At 38.3% G+C, this 27,042-nt stretch overlaps 3 protein-coding genes across 5 annotated transcripts; 2 read left to right on the plus strand and 1 right to left on the minus strand.

The window, feature by feature from the left end:
• The first annotated feature begins 5,309 nt into the window (after positions 1 to 5,309).
• Positions 5,310 to 9,957, plus strand: LOC139131323 (uncharacterized). Its single transcript, XM_070697331.1, has 3 exons — positions 5,310 to 5,611; positions 6,208 to 6,330; positions 6,663 to 9,957. Exons 1-3 carry the CDS (start codon positions 5,416 to 5,418, stop codon positions 7,664 to 7,666), a joined length of 1,323 nt encoding a protein of 440 aa, XP_070553432.1. The 5' UTR covers positions 5,310 to 5,415; the 3' UTR covers positions 7,667 to 9,957.
• A 2,394-nt stretch (positions 9,958 to 12,351) lies between these two features.
• LOC139131324 (prostaglandin reductase 2-like) lies at positions 12,352 to 24,842 on the plus strand. 3 transcript variants are annotated; one of them, XM_070697333.1, is made up of 7 exons: positions 12,352 to 12,571; positions 14,731 to 14,846; positions 15,133 to 15,339; positions 15,828 to 15,998; positions 16,601 to 16,810; positions 17,775 to 17,984; positions 19,568 to 24,842. In XM_070697333.1, the coding sequence occupies exons 1-7, from the start codon at positions 12,523 to 12,525 to the stop codon at positions 19,673 to 19,675; spliced, it is 1,071 nt and encodes a 356-aa protein (XP_070553434.1). In that variant the 5' UTR covers positions 12,352 to 12,522; the 3' UTR covers positions 19,676 to 24,842. The 3 variants fall into 3 exon arrangements, with proteins under 3 accessions (XP_070553434.1, XP_070553433.1, XP_070553435.1); XM_070697332.1 differs by having other exon boundaries at positions 12,352 to 12,565; positions 14,719 to 14,846; XM_070697334.1 differs by having other exon boundaries at positions 12,352 to 12,565.
• Positions 20,600 to 21,166, minus strand: LOC139132191 (uncharacterized). Its single transcript, XM_070698581.1, has one exon. It carries the CDS (start codon positions 21,164 to 21,166, stop codon positions 20,600 to 20,602), a length of 567 nt encoding a protein of 188 aa, XP_070554682.1.
• Positions 24,843 to 27,042: the final 2,200 nt, after the last annotated feature.

Below are 27,042 nucleotides of genomic sequence, written 5' to 3' on the forward strand. Positions count from 1 at the left end.
TAACGGGATTGCTGAATCAGTACTTGTTCAGACAGGACTTAATGTTAACGTTGAAAATGTGCACGTTCTTGATGCTTGACAAAGTTACAGAGTAGCGAATTGACATCGTACCTTTGATGACAAATACTTTGCCAACAAATCGGCAGTTAAACGTTACTTTTAATTCGACTTGAAAAGCCTACCAATGAGTAGGGCAGTGCCAGCCTATTTCACCACAAATCTGTTTTCATGTGGAAATGCACGAGAACAGTCTTGCAACAATGCAATTTTCTTGAAACTTCATAAAATACTTTGAATGAGAAGTAATTCAAAGAGAAATGGCAAGATTTGTATTCCTTTATGGACAAAAGAACCCGCAAAAATGCTGACTCAGCCGTTTTTCTCGGTGGTTTTGATAAATATGTCGTTGTTTACCTTCATTGCGTTGTCATTATCACTGTTATTTCTTTATACAATCTTAGAGTTTTTTGTTAAAAGTAATGTTTTTGCATTCAATCTTGTAGGAATTAGCAATACCCCGGTTTTGATCAAGTCCCTACATGTTTTAGAGCTAACACATGTTATAGTGTGAACTGCAAAAATCAAAGAGTAGGCTTATATATAGTGTATTTCTGTATAATGTATCTCAAAAAGTAAAACATGACACGGACACTAGTCTTTCTAATCATGCTTCTAGTCTATTAACTATAAGCTTAGGTACAATATATGCGATTATAATGCATAGAGTTACCACAGGAATGGCAGCCCGAATTTCAAATATCAGTAAATATCGGGTAATCTGTTTCACTAGTTCAACAATTTGCATGGTGATCCCCGGTTTTTTATTCTTGGGTGTTGAAAGGGCACGGTTGAAAGCTGCCCTCATGCAGGCAAACTAACTTAACCAGATTGATCGACAGACTATCCTCTGTTTAAGGAGACTGCTCGAGAATTGCACATTTGCTAAATTAATCTTATCAAGACATGAACAGTTTTATAACACGATATCAATTTTTGGCCGGGTACCACCACGTTCTTTTTAATTCGTTTAAATTTCATTGGGTAGGGCTATAGGTTGAAATTCCAGGCCCGGCAGCCCCGACAATTTTAACCACTATACTGCTTAATCACCAAATATAAGCTCCTCTTACATATAAAACGATTGAAAGTTGATACACAGAAAAAAACATTAGAACGTGTAACGTACGAAGAATACTTCGGGCAACACTATTATGTCGTTTTATTTACAGGAATTATTATTCTAGCGACCACCCGTGTGTTGCATTCAACTTGTATGGCCATTTGGTAAATGGGAGACGTGTACAAACATCACAAATTCATTCCTTCTAAGTTGTGAGAAGTTAGCCCCGAAACCTAACGGGTAAATTAAAAACTTGGAACTTCTTGAATGTACTTGGCCATGGGGGGAAGTATTATTTCCGCATTGATCCGGACATCGACAGTCCTATCACTACAATAACATTATCACATGGCCATCCAACGGTGACCGTTCTCAATGGTGTGAGTCGACTATGTATATACGGGGCGTGAAATGTTACTAACTGTTACCACAGTCACCTGTGGTCTATTCCGCTCTGCGTCTATATATGCTCCCCATATACGTGTGTACATATGCCTGAGAAGAAGTCATCTTCTCAGGCATATGTACACACGTCTATGGGGCGCAGAGCGGAATAGACTACAGGTGGCTGTACTGTTACATACGTTTCGTGGACGGATCGCAAAGCAAACAACCGTATCTTCTTCATCAACGACAGAAATTGCTAACGCTTTTGACATATCAGCTTACGACGAAAAACAACCGATAGAAAGCAAGCCATAGACAAATACGATATTTTCAACTGCAGCTCATAAAATCACTACAAGTCATGACCCCAAGTGATTCAAAATTATGAAACACGTCATTTTAAACTTTTATGATAAATTGCTGAGAAAATCTCACTAGATCGATCGATCCATATTAAAGAAAGCAGTTTTCCCTAAACCAACTTCTCATTATAGGGAATCGTTTTGAGGGGTAGGGGGTTGACCACAAAACTAAGAATTCCGTTTCAAGTGCGTTAGCTTTTATGATCGACGGCCCCTAACGCGAAATTGCAGTGAAAGTTAATCTGTTACCATCATGGTGTGGTCAAAACTACAGGCGCCCATGGGCTGAGTAGTCTGCTAGATCGATCGATTTTCCGCTCGATCCATCGATCCCGTGCTCTATCAGCCCGCCACTGCTACCTAAATACTTAATATTTAACTTAGGTTGCAGTGGCGGGCTGATAGAGCACGGGATCAATCATGTCAATAGATCGAGCGGAAAATCGATCGATCCAGCAGACCATCCAGCCCACGGGCGCCCGTGGCCAAAACTCTGTTAGGGAACGAGCACAATTAACGGCAGGGGGGCTGGAAGAGAAAATATGTGGTGCATATATTTTTTACAGCCCCCCCCTAACACCAGCAAAATAGTTAGTGCCCCCCCCCCCCGGGCCCCATCACCGGCAACAACATTTTTGTGCCCCCCCCCCTCCCCAAAAAGGAGACTACATAAGCTTAGGTACAAAGTTGTACACATATATATATCCTTATAACTTATATGCTTTAGTGAAAACAACATTCTTGCATTCTTGAAATAAATAATAAACAAATAAATATATAAATAATAAACAAACAAAATAACATATGTTCAAGCTTTACTACTTGTAACACCTACAGCTACTTTTCAGTATTGTGTTGTGTTATTTTAATCTCAAAGAATGATGAAATTACCAGTTCAACCTAACCTCTGTATCATTACTAACATTATTATTGTTGTTGACAAATGAAGTCAATTTTCATTAATAATATTGCTCATTTTACACATAACAACTGCATTGTGAGGTTTAAGACTTGGTATTTCATCATGCTACAAGAAGTTTAACAAGGAACTCCAGCTTCAACAAGGAACAAAAATGCTGAAAATATTCTCTGTCTGTCATGGTGTAAAAAATTTTGGTGGCCCACCCTTACCTTCCCTGGAGTTTTCATGGCCCATCCCAAGAACACTCGGTTTTTTTGTGCCCCCCCCCCATTTTCTCTTCCGCCCCCCTGCCGTTATTTGTGCTCGGTCCCTTATCAGGGATAATTGTAGACATGCATATTTACAGTTTACCGGGAAATGGCTGTGATTAGGTTAAAACAGATCGTTTTGAAATTGAATATAGTTTAGAATGCGCCTCCGGGACAGATAAGGAACCCCCACTGGAGCTTAGTTTTTCGAAAATCGAACATTAAATATTTTTCTCCACAGGGTAAATACAGGGCCCAGGATGACGGTCATTTTGAATTTCAAACTTGAATATCGGTAAGGGACTGGTCAGTTTCTTCAGCCGGGGGGGGGCGGTGGATTCATGGGGGGGGGGGGTCACCCTGTTTTTGACTTTGGTGATAGGGGGGGTCACCATGTTTTTGAAATGCCCAATAGGGGGGGTCAGTGTGTTTTTGAATTTTGAAACAGGCTCATCATTGCCTAAAATGCTAGTGTCAGCCACAAATTTCATCATTCAGTTGTATTTTTCGGCGCGCCCTTTGGGCGCGTAACTTTAATAATCAGTCATATTTTTCAGCACGCCCAACTTTAACATATCAAGCATACATACATCAGAGATATCTGTATATGTTCAATATTTTCAGTGTGCTCTTCAAGCTCATTACTTTAATGTATCAGACATTTAATATCAGAGATATCAGGATGTTTCATATTTTTCGGAGCGCCCTACGGGCGCTATACTTTAATAAATCAGAGATATCTTGATGTTTGCTAAGTGAAAGTGTACCATTATGAAATCTGCATTTCATATGAAAAGGATGACAAATTCCTGATACTTTTCTGTTCTCTCTATGAGAATTCAGTATGAGAAAGCAACATGCACAAATATTTCACAATATATATTTGATACAGTGACTTATTTTAGAGATAGAAAAATGACAAGATATCTTTCCTTCTCATTGATGCAATTATTTTCCTTTGTGTCACAGGTTTTCTGTAGAAAGATGCTTTTTTATGAACAAAATAACAGTTAAAAAGGCAGTTTTTGTCATTATTAGCTGTGCTTTTATGGTTTCAATGTTACAAGGAAGGTCCTCTCAGACACTGTACACATTAGATTTGGCTAAAAAAGCTCTCTATGGCTCCTCAGGAGATTTAATTGGATGGTTGGCAAGTCTTAACACCCAGCAAAGTTTTTGATTCACTGCTTTTTCCTCTTTGATATTAATGATTGACATCCATTTCTCACGTACAACAGTTCACACCAAAGTGTTACATGTAAATACATTCACAGCTCATACAAAATACAGCTCATTCAAAATGTACTGTATTCAACTTTAAGATTGACACTTTGAAATTCTATCTTACTGAAATTCCTATCTTACAACTGACATGTCAACAATTTCACTAAAACATAGAATGACTATTTAAAATATAAATATATGTAAAATGTAAATATATATATATCTATATATATTATATATATATATATATATATATATATATATATATATATATATATATATATATATATATATATATATATATATATATATATTTTATGTCCACTTTTTGTTTTACCTATGTCGCGCGCCGGGGGGGGGGGGTCACCCTGTTTTTAAAATTTGGAATAGGGGGGGTCACCCTGTTTTCAAATTTGGAATAGGGGGGGTCAGCCACTTTTTGACGTCGGCAAAAAATAATCCACGCCCCCCCCCCAGGCTGAAGAAACTGACCAGTCCCTAAATCTGGGTAATTTGCTTCTCTACTACCAAAATTTGCACGATGATCCCCGAATTTTATTCTTGATTTTTAAAGAGTAAGCCTAGGCTATTGTTGAAAGATTCCTCGAGGAAAGTTTGATCAAAAATTAGCCTAAGTTTTTCACTTTCGAAAATATAGTCTAGGCCCTACATTCGAGATGGGGAACAGTCTATATATTTCATCGTTATAAACCACATCCTTCACAAAATAAAAGTGCGGGAAGGTTGCTAGTTGAGAAACTGAAACATATTCTTTCACCTTCAATGTTCGGCCAAAACTCATTGGTACATCAGGCCGGATGATGTGGACCTGTTCACAGGGAAGCAGCTGAGCGGTGAACTGCATGATTAAGTATCGTTATGAAATGTAACACATAGCCTATCCTGATGATGAACACAGTAAATTGCTTTTCTTTGAAAGTATAGTCTACATGTTCGAGATGGGGAACAGTCTGTGAATTTCGTCGTTATAAACTACGTAGCCCCCTCCCAGAAATGAATATCTCGACCTTGAAATAACTATACCCAGCATTCCTTTCGACGTCCTTCATTTGTGATGAATATATCATGTGTATGTCTGCATGTCATGTCTGTACTGATCTCGCAAGAGGAGCGAGACAATTTTAAATTGACATGAATTTCGAAGAAGACTTTTCGCTAAAATTTAGTTCGGATATCCAGTTGTATTTCTCCCTGAATTCAAAGAGAGTAGAACGCGTTAGTGAGACCCGCTCTCCTGTAGTGTTATCTGTTCCGGCTGGAGTATCCGAGGAACACCTGCGATGTCAACAACAAAGCGGACAGCAGGGGTCGGTTTTCAGCCAAAAAGGTAGCTACTTTCTTTATTAAATGCATAGTTGTGCCTTTAATCTCTACATAAATTTACCAAGCATTTGTGACTGTCTGCTGATTACTATCTGTCGCTCGAGTTTTAATTATCTTTTCACAAGGACGTGTAATTCTTGTAGTGCTAAAGCTCACCATAGGGAACCCAGAAATCTGGTTGTTGTTGTTGTTGTTTGTATTGTTGTTCATGTTTATTAGTAGTGACGCTGTTGTTGTTGTTGTTGACCAATAAAATTTAACGAAGATAATTGTTGTGTTGCGGTTGTTTCAAACGCAATGTAGATGTCATGAGAAACGCTACAAGAACACTATCATTCTTTGGCCTGATGTTTCATAAACTCTATATGCCAACGTACACTGAGCACTCTCAGGAGCTATTTTGAAGGTCTGTTCTAAAGGCAACTGCCCAAACAAAATTGGATCCATCCTGCGATGCCGAAAGTGTGGAAAATGGCAGAATTCCCGAGGAATGGGGGTCAGGATGGAATCCAATGCCCTTTCCTGAGAGCCTCTGTCTGTTGTGAAACACATTTTCAACTGACATTCATAGCTATGCATGTGTCCTTGCATCTTTTGCAGATTGTGAAAGTATATGGGAAGATGCCACCAAGTCCAACAAGTCTGAACAGCTTCTGCAGTACTTTGATATATGCAGCAAGGAGTTGATCGATCGGATAAAAAACACCAGGCCTACTAGTGCAGGTATACTTCCCTTTGAATGCAATATTAAGATGATATTAAAAGCAAAAGTATAATTCTTTGTTGATATAGAGAACTAATTCTGTGAGGAAAATGAAGATTGCCATTTGTTTTGTCTGGTCTGTTCACGCTGACAATACGTTAACCTTGCAAATGTTTGAATGAAGGGAGGCCAACTTTTTAAATGTCATTACGTTGAAAAAATAGGTATTTGGCACTGCGATGTATGTGTTACTTGTGATTGTATGTTGTGCGTTAAGCACATTCTCTTCCAGGAATAATATTTCACAACTTCAAATTGCATTTGTTATTACATCTTCCTATTTGTACTCCAGATAAACAAGCCCTGCTAAACTTCCTGTTTGTGATTGGTGTCGTGAAGAAAAAGCTGGTGTCTCCCTTTGTTGAAGACACAGAAGAGCTGAATGCCACTGTCGCCGATATTGAGTTTGCAAAGGGTACAGAGGATATCTCAGAAGCTGATGATAGTTGTGAGGATGAAGATAGTGGTGCTGGTCTTGTAGAGACACCAGCAACCCACATCACTACCAAGGCAGTGCCGGAAGAAATCAGTGAGGTCCATCAGACACCAGCAAATGTTCCTTTTGTGGAGACAGACCATGTGAAACCCACTGTAGCTGGAATTATAAAAAAAGATGCGAACAGTCGGAGGGAGAGGACGGGAAGACAGCCTCCTGGAAGTAACGAGGGAAAGGAAAAGAAAACAGTCGATTGCAAATTGTGCGGAAAAAGTATTTACAAATATCATATCGAAAGACATACCAGAACTCACAGTGAAGAGAGACCATATCACTGCCAGAGTTGTCCTAGAACGTTCAAGACAAAAAGTGGTCTCAATTATCATATGAGGACACACACCGGAGAGAGGCCATTTCAGTGTTTGGAGTGCGGAATGTGTTTTTCCTTGAAATACGGTGTCAAGAGACACATGCGGGTTCACAGGGGGGAGAAACCCTACCTCTGCGAGGAATGCGGGAGGGCGTTCACCCAGAAACACCATTTCAAAGAACACCTGCGCATACACACTGGCGAGAAGCCGTACGAATGCGACATCTGCGGCAAGCGCTGCAGTCGCCAAAAGGACATGGTGCACCACCGACGGACGCACACGGGAGAGAAACCGTACATTTGCGAAAAGTGCGGCAGAACTTTCATACAGACCAGCAAACTGGCCAAACACCTGAGATCACACGAGAGAAAAGCCAGACTGGGAAGTCCACCAGTCCGAAAGAAGGCCAGTAAAAGAAAGAGGCAATCTTTTGAGATAATCGATGACATGCTTAAAGCAGACAACCCTCCTCTTCAGGTTTCCCAATGACATTTCTCAGCATGAAATCTGTTTTCTTTGAAGGAACTGGCCAGTACATATTTTTAGTAACGGTGATTAACCTTTCAGGTCTGACTTTCTGGTAACTTTCCAGAGCGTCATCTATAGAGGGGGTTTAGGCCTGAAGGGGTTAAGATGCAGTGCAATTTGAATGTGAGGAGATGACAGCAATTTCAGTACTATACACAGTATGCTAGAAAGTTGGTCAGATCTCTTACCAATCTGTGAGAAAATGACCTAGACCCAGGCATGCCAATGACACACCTTGTGGATCATGATTTCCAGTGTCATTTTCAGACCAACAGTCAGTAATAGGCCTCACAATTATTCATGGATTGTCATGTTTTTAATGGATTACTGGCACAACACCAATAATTCACTGCTGGGTTCATTGCCTACAGAGATAGTTCAGGAGTAAAATAGTGCGGACCTTTTAATTTTGATACCTGCATTGGTGCTTGCATGGTGTTAATTTTAATTTGAAGTATTTTTGTGAGGATAATTGTCCACTTGAATCACATGCAGACTGTTATGAATGATGGCTGTTGCATTCTGTGGTAATGTAGGGAGTTAAAAGGCCCATGAAAATCATAGCAATGAGCATGAATTTCTGAAAAACATCACTGGGGGCGCTATTTTTAAAATTTCGGTGGACATGCCCCACATGACAGATTCATCAGAAGTCAAGCTTACATTAACCTAACACTTGTCAAATTGATTTGTGCCACTGTATGTTTTAAAATAGGAAAATCTAGCTCAACGCTACTGTGGAGGCCTTACAGGACATTAATTAGTGGTTTTGTACCTACTGGCTTAGCATACTGCCACAATAGCATATAACTTGCAAATAAGAGGAATTCTGATGTTAGCTCCAAGGTGCAGTCATTTTGTGTGACTGTATATTTGCTAGCATATTTGAATATATATGCAACTCACCGTAAAGTTAAATATGATGCTAGGACTCTTATTCTTTCAGCTCTGTGTTATAAGTAGAGCTTGTTTAATTTATACTTTCAAAAATCACAACATATTTTGCTGGCTGCAGAGCTTTCAGCTATTCTTGTAAATACAATGTTGTAATGTGTAATCTTTCCCATTGGAAACTAACTTGTGCTACTGCCCTCAGTGGCGATGTCTTGGTCAGGCTGTCAGTATAACAGACAGTACATCAGCAAATACAGTAACAATTTTACGTGCAATATAACCTTGGTCAGTATATATATATTCCATTATTTCATCAGAGTACTGAAGTTTAGGCAGGGGAGCTTGTATAGTTTTTTCAAGTCTTATGTGTAAAGGGGATGTTAGATTTTACCACTGCCACTGAATGTAACTAAAAGAAGAATGTCTCTCACCCAGCAATTTGCAATAATCTACATTGGATTTTTAAACAATGGATACCTAAAGTCATCAGAAAAGTTTATGATGCCCATTGTCTTGTTTTTTAGCTCATATTTGGTATGTATATAAATACCAGAAAGAGCTTATATGGTGAATCGGTGGCGTCTGTATGTATGTGTGTATATAGTAAGTTTTAGTGTATCCAATGAAAATTTTTCAAGAACTAGGAGTAACTTAAACAATTGACATGCTGATGATGTATTTTGCTTCGCCTAATTTTTGTCATTCGCATATTAAGGGAACAAAGTTCTTGTCTTTTGACAGTATTTTTGTAAAACTTTTTGTATCATTTTAGTCACTCATACATATTGGTGTATGTTAAGATTTGCTGACAGAATTGCCAACATAATGCAATTTGAACGGTACCATTACACACACAAGAGATAAACAAATGTCTGATGTCTGTCACAAATAACATAAGCTAATGCTTCTCTTACAAATTACAGACTCTGACATAAAGTACAGCGAGGATGCTTACAGCTTATTTTAAAGACGCTTTTTTTCTGAAAACAAAAATGTAAAATATGTTTTGTCTCATGGACACATCACGTTTGCAAAACCACATCCTTTCTCAGGACTTTGGTGGTACGTCCGTAAGCTATAATGATGTATGTCCTACTGTAAATTTGCCAGTAATCTTCTATTTATTGTGCATATGATAGATATGTCTCGCATGTGTCACATGAATCTGTATTTAATTTCAAAATAATCAGTGTACCCTGAAGACTTCAGAATTGCAAATAATAAATTTGTGTCAGTACTGCAAAATCTTTTGATGAATGTTTTGTAGAAATCTTTTATCAGAAATTGTATTGTGAATGGTAAATGGCCACGCAGTGAAATTTCAAGTATTAAATTAAACAATATTACTGACCATGTCATTCAGTTATCATAATTTCTTACCAGGAATTTGTATTCATATTTGTCTTTGCTGTTTCTATACATGTATTTCCATGTCATGCGCAAGAGACTGGTGGTTGATGTCTGAATGTGTGTGTTGTCAAAATTAGGCATTGCATTGATGGTATAGAAATAAATGTTGAAAATGTGGGAGATTGTTCAAAGTCCTGTATTGTCCAAACATTGATAATGATGATACCTACAATCATTGACAAATGATCAGAAAAGAGCGTGTGGATGAAGATTTCACATTTCCGCGGAGAATACATCAGAACAAGTCTCTCTCAAGTACTGGTTTCAAAACACTTGTTTTGGAAAGTATTCGCAAAGTGATTTGGTAGTTCTCGTGCTGTTGTGAGAAGTCAACTTTTTACCCATAATGCATGCAATACCATGTAGTTGCCTCTTCCCCACCCCCCCCCCCCCCCCCCCCCCCCCCCCCCCCCCCCCCCCCACCCCCCCAGCTCAAGACACAAGCTATTTTAGGAAGCAAGAACTTTAAGGATATTCTTTCATCCCAAATCATCCCAATTTGTTCATACAGGGTGTCTTTCAAGAAAAATTTCTGTAAAAAAGATACCTTCAGAATTTCCAGTGACAGGCAGGCAGGCACCATAATAGAAACACACTGGTACCTGGCAAAAACACCTCCCCTCTTGACATTTTTTCACCCGGAGGCTGCTTTATTTAGAATCCTACTGTGCATTTTTTATCATCACAGTTGGCGTGTGCATGGGAACTGTGTATTGAAATTCAGAAAAGTACTCGGGTGCCATTATTGCACAGTTTCATACACAAGGTAGATGCGTGTTGTTTATAAAAATCCAAACAAATTACTTGATATGACTGTTGAATAGTTATGGAGTTATAAACTGATGATCTTTATTGTCTGATCACTGATTGTGGTATGAGCCCCTTGTAATTAGAATAACTCCTGCAGTATTAACGAAAGAGTTAATAATAAGTGTCAGGACTCCTTTGTATATTTATTGAATTAACTTTGGACAACTCAAAAGCATCCTATCAGTACAAGTAGCTGCAAATAAATAAAGTCACAAGAAAGATCAAAATCTTTCTAAAACAAATTTCTTAAAGTCACCACAGAGTGGTATTCTGCATGGATAAAGTTAAAAGTAAGACAAGTAGACTTTATAAGCAAAAGCAGACAATAAAGTACTGGTCGTTTATCAATGTAATATCTCAGATGAAGGCCTGTATTAAAACAGAAGTGTTCTCAAATGCTTTATTTTATTTCAATACATGTGTGTTCTAATATAATGTATGTAGCCAGCCACTCACTCTTCCACTTTGTAGAGATTGGAATTTTAGAGGCCACACAGTATACCCTCCGGGGATTTTGAAACTTTAGGGTGCATGCATGTTCACTTCAGGTGCATGCATTCAGTACAACATTGCACAACTTAATGTGGCCATGAAAGTTTACATTAATTTGACGACATTGACGATTTTTAGTACATATGTCGAATGAAAACTAGATTTGACACAATCCAAAAAGCATTCACAGTCCAACATATTAATTAACATTTGTATAGTTTTTCATTTTCTCATGATTTATGAAAATTATGAGTGCCCGGCACAGAAAGGGTAAAGGCTTAAACATGAAACTTCATTAAAAGTGCAAATTGATGAATCATTTATGAAAGCACATACCAATTAATGAAACTAAGGCAAGAATAAATAAATAAAAAATAATAAACTCAGTATTTAGGCAAATGTCTACCAATTTGTTTGCAATTCCTCACACTTTTCAAAAAACTAATAGAATTATTTTGCAACACATGCTAAATTGCCAAATTATATAACAATCATGAGCAAACAAAGTTTCTCACTTATCAACACTACAAACCTGTTTTGGACAACTGTAAGACATACCACATGCTAGACATTATGGCAAGAATGAATGGACATATAGATGTATATACACAAAGACAGACAAATCCATATGTCTGTATGATGGTTACAAAAAGACAGTTGTCTTGTACAGCAAAAATATGGCAAAGCTCTTGTAATTCACCTTAATTGGTTCCATATCAATCAATGTCATCATCTCTAGCAAATTCATCGGAAGTGAGATCCTGTGCTAAAATGTTGATATTGACAGATGCAGTTTACATATTAAACAACAATTTCTAGAGTATGCATCTACGACAGCAAAATATTTTAATGTCTTCTGCTTTGACCTTCAGGCAAGTAAATCCAAATACGCCTAAATGCTACTTATTTAAAAACAGGAATGTGTATTGTCTCAAATGTAACAGAAACGATGCCATGAGCCCCCCCCCCCCCTCCCCTAGAAATATGGCCCTCACCTTAAATGGCAATGTGCCCTCTACCGGTTAAATGAGAGAGGCATTACTTCCGGGGTAAACATAATGGCCGAAAGTGAGCTACTGTAAATCTTTTACGATTTTGATCACCCCACACCTGGCCAAGTCATGCACTTCGAAGCACTCAGTCCGTAAACAACACATAAGAAAGTAGCGATGAATCGATAATCGACACTGCTATCGTTTCGTGGCATTACAATGACGGCTGCAAACCAGAAAGTGGTACTTCGGTCAAGACCAGGTAAAGGCAAGCATGCGATCTCTTGTTCTTGTACTAGCACCAGCAGTCCCCTCCTAATTTCGACTTTAACAGTTCGATGTTCACCGCAGCCGTGACGTCTTCCGTCTTGAAGTGTGCTTGTGGAATGAAAAATAACAAATAGTCACATAGCGTTTAGGTTTGGGAAACAATACATAGTATCGCATACGGGCGATAAACTGTATCCACCGACATGACCGATGGCTAGCCACAGACAAGGAGAAAGTGATACAGCACAACCTAGTAAGCACAACCGGTTCCCGACACTTCGCACCAAAACCACTTCGCACCATACCATCTCGTCCCATACCATTTCGCACCAAAACCACTTCGCACCAAAACAACCTCGTACCAAAACCTCTTCGCCCCAAAATCACCTCGCCCAAAACCATTGCGCCCCAAAAACATTGCCACTTCACTCCTCAATTTATCGCTAACCGTTAAAAGCTGAAAATAACCAACCACTGCCTGTGAAGTTTTAATCACCTTTCTACCATCCCAGGACTGAAATCTTGAAATTGTACATATTTCGAGAAAATGACATCGCATCGTGCAATACCACGCACGGCACCTGAAATGTACCATTTAGTAGTTTGCGTGTTTCTTTTTTCTAATATACCGTATGGTTTCATGGAAGAATAAATGGTTCGTGGTAGCCAAGTTGCAGGTAAAAACATCGTTATGATACATCGTGGCATCGATGTTGTAGGACGAGTTGACGGAACTATACTTAAGTGAAGTAATTTCAGTACGAGTGGTACTTGGGGCGAAGTGGCGTTGGACGAGGTAATACTGGGACGAGGTGGTTTTGGTGCGAAATGGTTTTGGAACGAACGTTGTGTGGGGCGAAGTGGTTTTGGTGCGAAGTGTCTGGGCCCCGCACAACCTGGCTTGCTGCGACTTCCGTAGCCTCTGCCACTCGGGTAGCTTGGTCATTGGAGTGGTAGCAGAACACGTCAAGGAGTGGCAGGGCTTGTTTTCGCAGCAAAACCCTGGCTGGCTTTTTACATGTGCGAATAGCCGAGAGTTATTTGAACAATTTGCAATCACCGGGAAAGTGCATCGCAGTCGCAAGACGCACGGAAAGGTCCGCCCATTCTCCGGATTTATTATCCACCACGAAGAGAAAATTAAAACATGGAGGTGAACATCTTTGTGCTAGTTAGTACCTCCATGGTTGAAACCATGGAGCGAGAAGGTGCCCGCCTCCTAGCTCCATGTTGAAATCATCTGAGTCAAAAGTCTTGTAATATCGCCTTTGCATGATCATACCCTACAGTCTGTACAGGTCCTCAGTTCAGTTTGTTCAGATATAGTATAATAATGAAATAGATATCCACAAGTAGAACAAAGAATTCCTTCTCAGGAAACAAAACACAATACAGCCCAACACTCAGGCTGTTGTGTTGCAGTGTTCAAATGTCTTTGCATGCTAGTGTGTGCATGTCCTTGTCCTGCAAAGGGGCCGCAGATAGTTAAAACATGTGCATGGTGAATGCAATTTCTGTGTTAAGGGGGAGTGGGTTTGGCTGTATTTCAATTACTGTGTGCGAAAATCGCACTACATTTTATATTGCAACATCCCACTGTGCGTCTTTATGTATTGCAAAATATCGCTATATAGTTTGGGGTGTACCATGCAAGTGCGGCACTAGTGCTACACCAGCATTCCTTTGGCATACATGTGGTTCAGCGTACGAGTAAAATAATGTAACAATAATTTTGGATATACTGTTTCAATTCTTTTCATTCTGTTGGTTGTATCATTGTTGAGTTGGCGCTGAACAGAGATTGATTTTAGAGGAGGTATGCCGGGGGCGCTAGCATATGCGTGATTTCATTGCGACACTGATTGTAGGTATGCTGATACAGAATGAGGCTCGGTTGGATTTTCGCACTTCCATACTTTCGTATGGAAGTGCGAAAGAAAATTAGAAATATATAGCTCTTAGGACACTGATTGTGGAACAACAAAATATGATAAAATGTTGATGGCCAAACACACTTAGTTGCATTTACTGTGCCCGTGTTTTAATTATCCACGGCCCGTAAGTGTCTGCACCATTGTCCTTGCATGCCTTCCTTAATACGTCCCAATGTAAACCTATGTTTTCCGTAAAAGTAACATAACAAAGTTTGTTTTTCAGGTGAAAATAATCCACCTCGTGAAAGCAACTTTGCATTGAAAGACTGTCCATATCCTGAAGTGGAAGATGGTCAGATTCTTGTCAAAACTTTATACCTTTCAGCTGATCCATACATGGTAAGTGTACACGTATTGCCAAGACTCAGCCAATTCACTTTGTTACTATTTTGCATGTCCTCATAGAGTGTGCCATCTCATATGCAACTTCAGGTGATAGATACTCTTTCTAGATAGTCTTCAGAAAAGAGGACAAGCTTTGAAGGATTGCAGTGGAAATACTTCCCTCTGCTGGTGTTTTCATCCATGAATGAAGGAACAGCGGCCTACATGTGTTTTCTTATGTGACTTTACCTATTGGTGTTGATCTTGTTTCATTGTTTTGTCATTTTTTCTTTCCAAACAGAGGTGTCAAATGAATGCCAACACTGGCACAGACTATCTTCACTCATTTGAACTCGGCCAAGTCATTGAAGGTAACGGTGTTGGCGTTGTGTTGACGAGCAAAGCAGAAGACTTCAACAGGGGGGACATCGTAGAGAGCTACCACTGGCCATGGCAGCTGTATGCAACACTGAATGTTGGTGGATTGAATTGTCTCACAGCTAGCAAGGTAGAATAGTCAAAAGTTTCTGCACTTGTTTGGTACTTAACGAAACCTTTCCCCAACACTTTGGCAAATTGAAATGTTTTCAGTGTGGACCCTTACATAGGTAAATGTGGTAGTATAGTGTCGAAAAAATTTCATTAAAAATGTACACATCAATGCGACAAAAATACTTATGAAACAGTTATTCAATGTAAGTGATTAGGCACTTTCAAGGAGTTGTTCGTTATACCAATGATTCCCTCATTGTAGCAACAAGTGCTTTGGTTTATTTAAAAGGTACTTTCATGATAAAAATTAGAAATATATAGCTCGTAGAATGCTGATTGTGGAACAACAAAATATGATAAAATGTTGATGGGCTAGACTGCTTAAAGGGGAAAGTTTTTTGTGGCAAATGATTTGATGCAATGGTTAACACATAGAGCAGGAGAATATGTATCTATTCAATAAAATCAGAAAATATCTCTTTCTTTGTTCTCCCGTTAACACAGGTTGATAGAAAACTGGTCGGTTCCCACTTTTCCTTGGTACATGGACTGTATGGGCCGCCTGGCCTAGCAGCTCTGATTGGAATCAGAGAGAAAGGTCACGTTGACCCAAATGCTAACCAGACCTTTGTTGTGAGTGCAGCGGCTGGAGCATGTGGCTCCTTAGCAGGACAGGTGAATTGATAATCTGTTGAACCATCCGCGTTTTCTTTTTTGTGTGGCTTATTTACTTTAAGTAAATAAGCTGGTCTCATGTGCAAAAAATGTAGGACTGAGTTCTGATTATTGCTTGTTATTTAGTCCTGATTTAGACAGTTTTCAAGTCTTTTAACCCTGGCACCACCTTGGTTTGATCCAAAACCATTGCTATCCATGGTGATTGTCGACCTATTTAGAGGAAATTTTATGTGAGCAGGTTAAAATACCACTTTGCCTCAAAATTTAGGCACAACCCTTTGGTTCTTTTTATGGCAAAGTTTTATTTCAAATGAGGGCAATTGGGGGCTGAAATCCTTTCTCCTTCATGATCACAAACTACTACTTAGAGAATCACTTAAGAAATCACCTTGAAGCTTACAATATTGTACATCGCATACACGGAGCAGAGTAAATACCAGTTTCCCCAAATTTTACAATGAGGGAGGGTCATGTACAGTTTACGGAGCTAGTCATGTTTAAACATATTGATCTCACCATGCATATATAAAGTAGAACTGACATTTTACCATTCACATTCAGTGCTTCATCAAGTCAATTTACATTTATACTATTTGTAGGTTGCAAGACTTGAAGGGTGTGCAAATGTGGTCGGAATCTGCGGTACTGATGAGAAGTGCTGTTTCATCACGAATGATTTGGGATTTGACCATGGCATCAATTACAAGACTGAAGACATACATGCTAGACTTCAGGAAACCTGTCCCAATGGGATAGATATCTACTTTGATAATGTTGGTGGCGATATTACAAACGCTGTCATTAAACACGTACGTCTGGTGTATGATCACCTTTTACTTTCAATGATGAAGTAGCAATTCTAACAAAACTTTCGTGATACGTTTCTTGTATGAGGGGACCAAATTTGGAGCTAAATTGATAAAAGAGGGTATGAAAAACATTGGCAAACCAGGGATCTTCATTCATCATTCATGTGAATTTTCAAATGATTTGGCAAGCGATGTATTGCTCAATGGTTTCAACAGTTTCATGGATGATATCATTGTTTTAATAACATGCCTCATATGTATCGAAAGTCACATGTTGTTGGCTAAATAGTCATCATTTGACTGAAAGTGAATGTAAACTATGTAAACTATCTTCTTGACAACTTAAGGATTTAAAAATGGTCAAATTACATGTTTAAAATAGGAAATCTGGTTTTTAGAAAATTATGCATTAAAAATCGATAAAATGCATTACTGTGATTGAAATATATAAGTGCATCATTTGATGATCAAAATTGGTCAAATTTGTAACAAATTTTCGTCAAACATTGAAATAAAGCTTGTGATTGTCATTTGTATGAAACCCGAAAATATGGAGTGAGAACTATGTAATAAAAACATTATATTCCAAACAAGGGACTCTGTACCCTTAAGGCAGGTGACCATTTGCCCTCTTGATGTCGGGCAAATGGTCACCTACCCTCAGGCACCAGTCCATTGTTTAGGCTATAGTATATAATGTTTCTCAAATCGAGATGAAGAAATTTCCAAAGGCACAACACTCTACTGGTTTTATACTCACCATCTATTATGCTGGACTCCGTCTCAAACTCTCAGTCCTCAGATAGTGACTCTAGGTACCCCAAAACACTGCTCCATGGTACCCCACCGTTAAAAATGAACCATCCAAATCATTAGGTATTACAAGTAATAACTCCTTCAAAGAGTATTCAGGTCTTATCTTTACCGTAATAGTGCCCTGTATGTGTATTTGTGCTTTTTACAGATGAATCCAAATTCTCATATTATTCTGTGTGGAACCATATCTACCTACAACAGTGATCTTCCTTATCCTCCGCCATTGCCAGACGATGTTCAACAAGTCGTGGAATCCCAGAACATCACCAGAGACAGGTTCCTTGTCATCAATTACATCGAGAAGTTTCCCAAAAGCATCAAGCAGCTCTCACAGTGGTATAAATCCGGCAAACTGAAGGTATAGAGGAAATCATACTGACGTTATCAACCAGCAGGGGTTCATATCTACTGGTACCTGTTTGCTAGTGCGCCCTCTCTGAGCCATTGACTCAAAAAGTGTTTTCTTTGATTTTACTGAAAGAAACGTATGTTATACGCATAGGGCACAATCCCAAATTGACTTCCAAAGTTAAAAAGTTTAGAAATTTTCTAAAAGTCAGGGGACACCTTGCTGTTTAGCATTGACTTGCAAAATGAAAAATTAATGACAGGATTGAAACTCATTTAGTCTCCAAAAATATTTAGGGGAACAAACTTTCTATTAACTGAAGTGTAAATGCACTGACAATTAGATATTATTCCCTAATATTTTTCTTCGTTCAGCGAAGGAAAATACGAGTGACGTAATGACCGTGTCACCACGAGTCGGAGACGAGTGGTGACACGGTCATTACGTCACGAGTATTTTCCGAGCTGAACGAAGAAAAATATTAGGGAATAATATACTTATCACATGCACAAGCCAAGAATTCGTTATTTTTTGCAAAATGAAATAAGTTTTCCATGACGATTCCGCGTTTAAACTTTTGAACTACTTTAGGAATAAATATCAGTATGCCGTGCACAAGTTGTCAATCATTTCCAGTTGTCCGTCGTGTGCGTTAGCGCTCACGTTCGTTCGTGTGTGGAGCAAATGACAGCTCTCGGTCTACACGTAGGCTACCTTCCGCAAAGTTATACTCTATTTCAAAGATAGCATAGTCCTAGAAATTTATCACAGACGAAGATACGCTATTTTTCGGGAACAAATATCGACTGAATCTTGACGGCGCGAACACTGTAAACGTCGCGCCTGACCCTGTTTGCAATGCGTACGGAACCCACGGTATACGCGACCAGCTTCGAGTTCGTTGTTTCCGCAAATTATTCACGTAATTCCTTCGGAATATACAGGCGGTACACTCTTGTGTTTACATTGTTCGGATTAGTAATGTCGTAGTCTGTGAAAATATCGATTTCATTACATGACTTTTGATCGTGGGAGAAACATCGGCCGCCATGTTGTTTGTTTACATATTTACGAGCACACCGAAGATCGACAAAAAAAAAGGTCCGACGCACCAAAATTGATGACATAGACGCGAGTTGTCGTGACGTAGAACGACCAGAGAATAAATCCCGTATTTTTTGTTCGGAGACGACAAACTTGGCTTGTGCATGTGATAACTGTGTATATCAAATGGAAACGTTATTTGATGTCACACATTCAGAAGATAACCCTTACAGGTATAAAAATTTTATATTCAGTGTTCATGTCACAAGAGGACCATAATATTGCAGAGTCTACATTTCTTATAAAAATTGGAGATAAAAATAACTTTTGCAATTCAACACCTTTCTAAAATCGCAGATACGTCAGGATTGTGGGTATTCATATTTACAAAATAAGTGATATCAGTAAATTAAAAAAAGCAATTTTCACTTTGACATCTTCTGATTTTACTCAGATTTGAATCGTGCCATGTTTTGCGATATTTGTTATCATATGTCTATTTTCCATAGATCTCACATGTAAAATTCCTTTCTTTGGTTTGATTGTAGGTGCGTGAAACCATTGAAGGAGGTTTAGCCAATTGTCCCAAGGCATTTATTTCCATGATGAATGGAGGCAACACTGGTAAACAGATTGTACATATAGCCTACCTTTGATCAGCAAGCAGTTCTACACACACCATTCAACACAGGAATACGTGTATTATTCTTCATGTACAGAGCATGGCATACTCAACGTTCAAAGCTGTTTCAACGTCACGACGTTGACTTGTCTGAAGTCAGGCAAAGAAAATGTGGACTGCACAATTCAAAAATTCATTGATCTGTAGTAAAAGCGAGTTTTCAGCTTTCTCATTTATGAAAAGAAATCTCTCAATTTGTAGAAAGAAATGCTAGAAATATTTATCAATGAAATGAGAAGATGTGGACTAAATTTGTTATTTTTCAGACAAAACGCCTTGTCTGTTTCCTAGACATTGACAAGGAACAAAGTAAATCAAAGCAAATTTTGAAATAGAATTACCAAATGTTTGACAGTCCATGTACAATCATGCCTAATACTTATAGATTAGTATGCGTATGTAAGAATGACAGAAAATCACAATGCAGCGATCAAAGAGAACTTTCTGTGCTCCATTTTGATTGTTACACTCAAGATAGCTGTGATTTAGAAAATCACGATCAAGACTTCCACTTTCATCATAAGATAGTAAGCCATTAATGATAAAAAAATCAGCAAATATGTAGAACCAATGTTCTTGTTGCTCATGATAAGAGATTAACATCCTTCAACACAACTCTGAGCAGGGTAGAGCAAATCTTATCAACAATTCATGGTCCCTTCACTTTTCTTGCAGTAAGTTCGGTTGTCCTGTAGGCTAGCCGTCTAGTACTGCAGCATGGTCAAACTACCAGTAGTCTTGTAATCTAGCTTGCTAGTCCTGCAGTCTAGTTTGCTCATCCTGCAGTCTAGCTTGCTAGTCCTGCGGTCTAGTTTGCTCATCCTGCAGTCCACAGGTGGTTGACTAGTCCTGCAGTCTAGTTGGCTAGTCCTGCAGTCTAGCTTGCTAATCCTGCAGTCTAGCTTGCTAGTCCTGCAGTCTGCCAGTCCTGCAGTCTAGTTTGCTGGTCCTGCAGGCTGGCAGTCCTGCAGTCTAGTTTGCTCATCCTGCAGTCTAGCTTGCTAATCCTGCAGTCTAACTTGCTAGTCCTGCAGTCTAGCTTGCTAGTCCTGCAGTCTAGTTTGCTGGTCCTGCAGTCTAGCTTGTTAGTCCTGTAGTCTAGTTTGCTAGTCCTGCAGTCTAGCTTGCTAGTCCTGCAGTCTAGTTTGCTGGTCCTGCAGTCTAGCTTGTTAGTCCTGTAGTCTAGCTTGCTAGTCCTGCAGTCTAGCTTGCTAGTCCTGTAGTCTAGTTTGCTCATCCTGCAGTCTAGTTTGCTAGTCCTGCAGTCTAGCTCGCTCATCCTGCAGTCTACCGGTAGTTGCCTAGTCCTGCAGTCTAGTTTGCTAGTCCTGTAGTCAAGTTTGTCCATTGTACATTCTTTATCAAACAGTTGTAAATTCCACTGTCCAAGCAAAACATTTGGAGGTCCCGGACTGTGTCCAATTGGATTTGTGAGCCTGAATCTTTGCAAGGACCAACTTTGCATTATTCTCAGTGTCAGCTATATGTTGTGTTCCAACATTGTTTACCTGAGTGTGAGCATTCATCAAGACTGAAAGACTCAGTTTTACTATAACAGGCAATCAAGTAACAGAGGACGGAGCATCTGCTAACAACCTGCTTTTCAGTCTGGTGTTGACTGAGAATGCAACCTTTGTACAAAATTTTCAGCTATGAAATTTTCATAGAAGATAATTGAACCCCTTGCTAGCTTCTCACAGTGAATATAAATCCTCAGATAAGAAACGAACTAAGGCAGTACTTACTATTACAAAACTATTCGGTCAGTATATTAAAGGTAGGAATTTTCTTAGACTTTATTGTGATTAGAAAAACCAGAGTCAAAGCGCCTCCCTCATTCATCATGTCACCCTTTCCTTGTGTGGAGAGGTGATGTCCAAACCTGCAACACAACAAGACATCAGTCAAAGTTCAGGGTTGATAATGAGATTGAAACCAACATTCAGCATTGTTATATTTTCACTGATATCAAAGGGGTCCTTCAGACAGCTAATAGGTTTACCTGATTTGATGCAGTGTTTTATTCCTCCAATCAGATCTATACATGCCACTGACCAATGTACAGGGTTGAATTGTCAAACTGCATGTGAAAGCACCATTCTTGAGTGTTGTCACATTTTCTGCAAAAAGGCAGTGTCGTCAGATTTTTTTTCCGGAAAAAGATTTAGCCATGCATATCTAAACACGAGCCTCAGTGCGAAACTGTGAATGGCTCTTTAACCCTTTCCACCCCCAGTTCCCTGTATACAGGTCCAACTTTACCATAGAAAACAATGGATTTGGGACAGACCATGGTGGTGAAAGGGTTAAATCAGTTATGGTTCCTTTGATTGTAATCTGTGGATAGCTGTTGGAATTCTAGACAGCATGTTTTCAAAGCAGTTAAAACTTCTGTAGTAGGAAAAGTCGCTAAGTTGTATTTTATTGTGCATATGACCACTATTCTTTGTAATCCATTTGACAAAAAAGTTTAAAAATAGGATTGTTCCATTGTATCATGGATTGTGTTGCATACCATTGCACAAAAAGTAAAGCATACATTTCAGAATTCAAGAACCATTATTGGCTGCATCATGGTGGGTTTTGATTACAGTCACCAATAGTGTTTAAGGTCGAGGGTCAAAACATGCTTTGTTTAACCAATAAGAAATGTTCAGTTGAATTCTTTGCTTTCCGGATTTCCGTTGATTTTATTGAACAAAGACTCATTTCAAAGTTGTTACATTCTGATAATTTTGAGACACTGACTTCACTTCAGAAGTCTGTTTTGTATAACTTTGAAGGATTTACATTTTACAGTTAAGTTACTTTATGGTCCATTCATCAGGGAGTTGCCATGACTACAATGATAAAATATTACAAGGTATCTGAGTTTCTTTTTATTTGTAGTTTTGTATCTTTGTTGCTGTATTTCAGGACGTAACTTATCCTTCTGACTCGTAGCACTGGCAAATTTTCAAACCATTGAAAATATGAGTGTGTCGCACAGTGATTGTAATGTTACCCAACACCATACCACTTAATGAATTTTTAAGTGAAGTGTTACCCGACTTCAACAACAAACTTCCACTTCAAATAACAAAGCATTTACCTAGCAAGTCCGATATTCTGATAAACTTATTGATGCAAAAATAAGTTTTAATGGATCATTATGCACTGCATTAATACAGCATTATGTTACAGTTGTCTATACTGACATTTTTTATCTCCATAACGTACTGCCATATATGATTTAAAACCGTCTTACCTCCATTTTGTTTCAATGCATTATGGGATACACCGCTAAGGTCAAAGGTGGCATTACAGCTATTCATTATTTTCCCTACCCGTTACATGTAACGCACAGTGGGTGCTATCCCAGCATCCTTTTGGATAATCACCAACACCTTCTCTACCTCTTGTATCAGCTGTCAAGAAAATTAACTTTTTCCCGTTTGTGCAAAATGTGGATGGCCTGAATGCGCGATCAAATCAAGACTTTGTAAGATAGCAGTGGTTCATTTCCATTCATCAAAGCACACATGGGTAAAAAGTTTAATCTGCTGTTTTATTTGTAATACGGAAGAGTGTAAATGCCACTTCTAATTTAAAGGTAACCTGGTTTATGGAGCTTTTGTAATACCATAGAAAGGGTTAGTGTTAGGAAGTTAAAAAATGGGGAATAAACTATGGGCTGATATATTGACCTTGCAACAATCTGATTAAATCAGATGTAGAGTACAGCGGTCTACTTGCGCGTACGTTGTATTCTCTTGCTGTCGCCTCGCACTACAGCAAGAGAATACCGCGTACGCTTAGGTGTCGCCGTACGCGTACTTTACATCTGATTTTAATCAGATTGACCTTGCAAAAGCTGATTCTGATCACCCTGCTCTTGCAAAAAATCTATGCTCAGCTCGAGTCCATTAAATTAAAAATGCAGTCTAAGTAACTGAGACAGATGAGTACAGTTCAGGCAGATGTGTGATGTATTGCAAGTATTATTTCTTGGAGAAGTCACAGACTATCGTGTTCTAATATTGAGTGATCATAAATAACAAATTGTTTATTTTTGTCGTTTTCATGCAGAGATCATGCAATCTGATTGAAATTTTCAGAAGGAACTTGTCATTCTCTGTTTTCTTAAATTCATAGTTTCTGATTAAACAATCTTGAATCAAACGGCAATTGGGCTTTGAGAGTAAAGCTACTTTACATGTATTGCTTGCAGTTCTTGTGTGTAGATATTATGTTTTGGTGCATTATGCATGAGCCATTTACATTATCTTTGTACAGGAGAAAACAGGCACTGGGTATCTTTACTTTATATTGCATTCATTCTTACAATGTGTGGTTGCATGTGTAACTGTCGCCAGCTTTTAAATTGATGATCAAACGTCAATGACAGGACTCGGTTTATGGACTGTCGCCGTGAAAAATATTCATTTTTAAAACAAATGTCACTTTCATTTTGTATCTTTTGGAGTCTCACAGACTGTAGAAATCTATTGTTTTATCGTCGCTTGTGCCGAAGTAACCAACTTTGCCATATTTTAAGGTAGTATGTGCCTTGAAAATGAAAGACTTAAACTTTTGCTCAAACTTTCCTGAATAAAAGTTTCAACCATTCTCTTAATTACCAAATCAACAATAAAAATCCAGGGTTACCGTGCAAAGTTTGGAACTAAAGAAACAAGTTTACCTAGCATTTTGCGATATTTGAAATTCAGAATGGTCCTCTTTCCTGTGTTAACTCTATTGGGAAAAATTAAATTTTGGATTTTTGGATTTTTGAAAAACTAACTTAAAAACTGTGAAAGTTTTTCTCTCTCCAAGAGCTTTAAAATGAGCCCCAACATTGGCAGATCAGAAAAGAATTGTAGAAATTTGAGAGTCTGACTATCTGTCCTCGAGGCGCATTCTACCTTAAAGGAGACTGAGAATGTTTTGTGATTTTAAAAAGTCTTTTGATGTATGTAAATTCTAACGAAGTGAACTTCATAGGAATGAACTTGAACTGTACACAATTTGAGTTAATTTCTAAGAGGCTGGTAGCAGTGTATCATTTCAACAAGTGACTTTGTTGTCATTGGTACAGTTAGTAGGGAACTAATTAAGTCGGTTTGATAAATAAAAGTGCAAAGTGTCAAGGTTATCATCTACATTCTGTGTCCAGGTGTGCATTTTGTCTCCCCTAATTTTTGCATCCCTGGTGTTGCCACCAATATATATGTCCATGTCTTTATATATCTGTCTAGTTCTTGCATTTAACAATAATTTTTGCAATGATATTGCCGTGACAAAATTTCTTATTCAGCAGTAACAGTTATCTTACAAGATTCCATTATGTGAAAGCACCCTGGCACAAGATGGCATGTCCCACAGCACCCTGATATAACTGAATCTGACAGTCTAATCAATCGTGTGCTGTTTCATAGCAGTCGATTTGATTCATTTTCATGGTCACTCTCTTGATTCATGTCTTTTCTTTTTTAACTCGGCAAAACAGACACTTTAGGTGTCAAAGTATGTGATTGTATGTGTACAATTATTTATTTATTTTTTTAAAGAAATTTTCAACATTAATAACACGAACAGTCAAATTTACATAACTAAATATGTAAAGTAAAATAAAAATACTAAGGATTGGTCCGAAAAAGTAGCCACTCTGCTTGAAAGATAAAAAAAACCAATAAAATAATATCATTCCAAGAATGCATTGAAGGATTACCGTCAAGCCTAAGAAGGCTTGAAAAAAAAGGCCACGTAATCATAGAGGGTCTATGATAATATCTGTTGTTGCATTGTTCAATTTCTGCAATTGCCAATCTCTGTGAAGGAGGATGAAACAGCACCACCAGTGTCCTCTGACATGCATATTGTACTGAAATTATTGGATGTCAAAAAATCAGGGAAAATTATATTCTGTAACACTGCACACCTATTCAACCATACTCTTTTTATGATGTCGTTTTTACCATAATATTTCAAACTTTCACATTAGACAACTACTAGATAAATAATTCTTTCTACCTCAGACTTTCAGAACACCGGTCTGTTCTCCATACGTTGGTCTCAAACTAATGTTTACATATAGGATAAAGCCGAGTACGAGGGCTCTTCTGGTATATAAAGTCCAACCCAACGATAAAATGTCGAGGCCGCAGGCTGAATTGAGCACTCTGATTGGTCAATCAACAGTAGATAGTTTTTACATAGCAAATAAAGTATAGAATCAAATTTTGTCCACATATAGATGGTCACTGTGTTTGTGTTACCACAATCCAAATATTATAACATTATATTTTTATCCACCTACCAATGTATTCATTTATTCATGGGATTCATTGTGGCTCCGATGCACTGTATGATCTCATCATGCAAATGCAGCATCTGGGAAGCTTTTAGCCTATTTGTTGGTTGAAACTTTGATGTTGTTCCCACTGACTATTTCCAAACACTTAATCCGGAAGGGAAGTTTCAGATTCCTTAAAGTGCTGCAAATAACAAAAATCTACATCAACCAGTCAGGGGGCACTGCACCCAACACGGCATATTTTGCTCAAAAAATCACTTTTTTGCAAATACTCATTCAATTTTAATTAATTTGTCAACCTAAGACTGAAATATTTGTTGGGTTCACCTTTTAACTTGTCAAGCTGTTGTAAGTTGCATGAAAAAGAAGTGTTAATTTATGCAAATGTATGTAAATCACCCGATTTCCCAGCTTCTCTTTTCTCCTAATTTCAAGATTTCCAAAGAATTTAACTCAATGCGCTCTGGCTGGGTCAAATTTCCTGAAATTTTCACATTGTGTTCTTTAAATGCTGTATAACAAAATGTCTATTTTTTTGGCAGTAAAGTTCTTACATTTGAATAAGAGGCATTTTAATTTTGCTAATCATGTTTTTAATCACTTTTTTGAGTGTCAGTCTTTCAACCCATGCCATTTTTGAATGAGGATACATAATGCAAAATAAAGTAGTAATTTTTTTCTACATATTAGATATACTCTTATTTCAGGTGAAATATTATATTTAAGAAAATAGTGTCAAGTGTTTGACTTAAATTAATTTTGATCATTGATACCAAAAGTTGAGGGTTTTTAACCCCAAATATACACCCCCTACATCCTTTGAGTAAACTTTTGCTACCATACTTAACTTTAGATTCTCTGCTTTTTGAAGATATGTGTATGAGGAAGTTTCCTCATCATCTTTAAGATGAGAAACATTCCTTTGAAAAATTGTGTTGACAACATGCAGTTCCACCTGAAGCCATGTAAACCTTTCAAGCTGCTACACAATACAGGTGCACTCATTGGGAACTCTCTCTCCTTGTTTGTTTGTTTGTTTCTTTAAT

Source organism: Ptychodera flava, chromosome 4 (assembly GCF_041260155.1).
Source record: "Ptychodera flava strain L36383 chromosome 4, AS_Pfla_20210202, whole genome shotgun sequence".
Taxonomy (NCBI): domain Eukaryota; kingdom Metazoa; phylum Hemichordata; class Enteropneusta; family Ptychoderidae; genus Ptychodera; species Ptychodera flava.

What these genes read in the sequence shown, in the direction of transcription:
- LOC139131324 (XM_070697332.1), top strand. Translation starts at nt 12,523, where the DNA reads ATGACGGCTGCAAACCAGAAAGTGGTACTTCGGTCAAGACCAG. An exon ending in TTTCAGCTGATCCATACATG is followed by an intron (nt 14,847 to 15,132) that starts GTAAGTGTACAC and finishes CTTTCCAAACAG; the next exon opens with AGGTGTCAAATGAATGCCAA. An exon ending in ATAAATCCGGCAAACTGAAG is followed by an intron (nt 17,985 to 19,567) that starts GTATAGAGGAAA and finishes GTTTGATTGTAG; the next exon opens with GTGCGTGAAACCATTGAAGG.
- LOC139131323 (XM_070697331.1), top strand. Translation starts at nt 5,416, where the DNA reads ATGAATTTCGAAGAAGACTTTTCGCTAAAATTTAGTTCGGATATCCAG. An exon ending in GTCGGTTTTCAGCCAAAAAG is followed by an intron (nt 5,612 to 6,207) that starts GTAGCTACTTTC and finishes CATCTTTTGCAG; the next exon opens with ATTGTGAAAGTATATGGGAA. An exon ending in CACCAGGCCTACTAGTGCAG is followed by an intron (nt 6,331 to 6,662) that starts GTATACTTCCCT and finishes TTTGTACTCCAG; the next exon opens with ATAAACAAGCCCTGCTAAAC.
- LOC139132191 (XM_070698581.1), bottom strand. Translation starts at nt 21,166, where the DNA reads ATGCAAAGTTGGTCCTTGCAAAGATTCAGGCTCACAAATCCAATTGGA.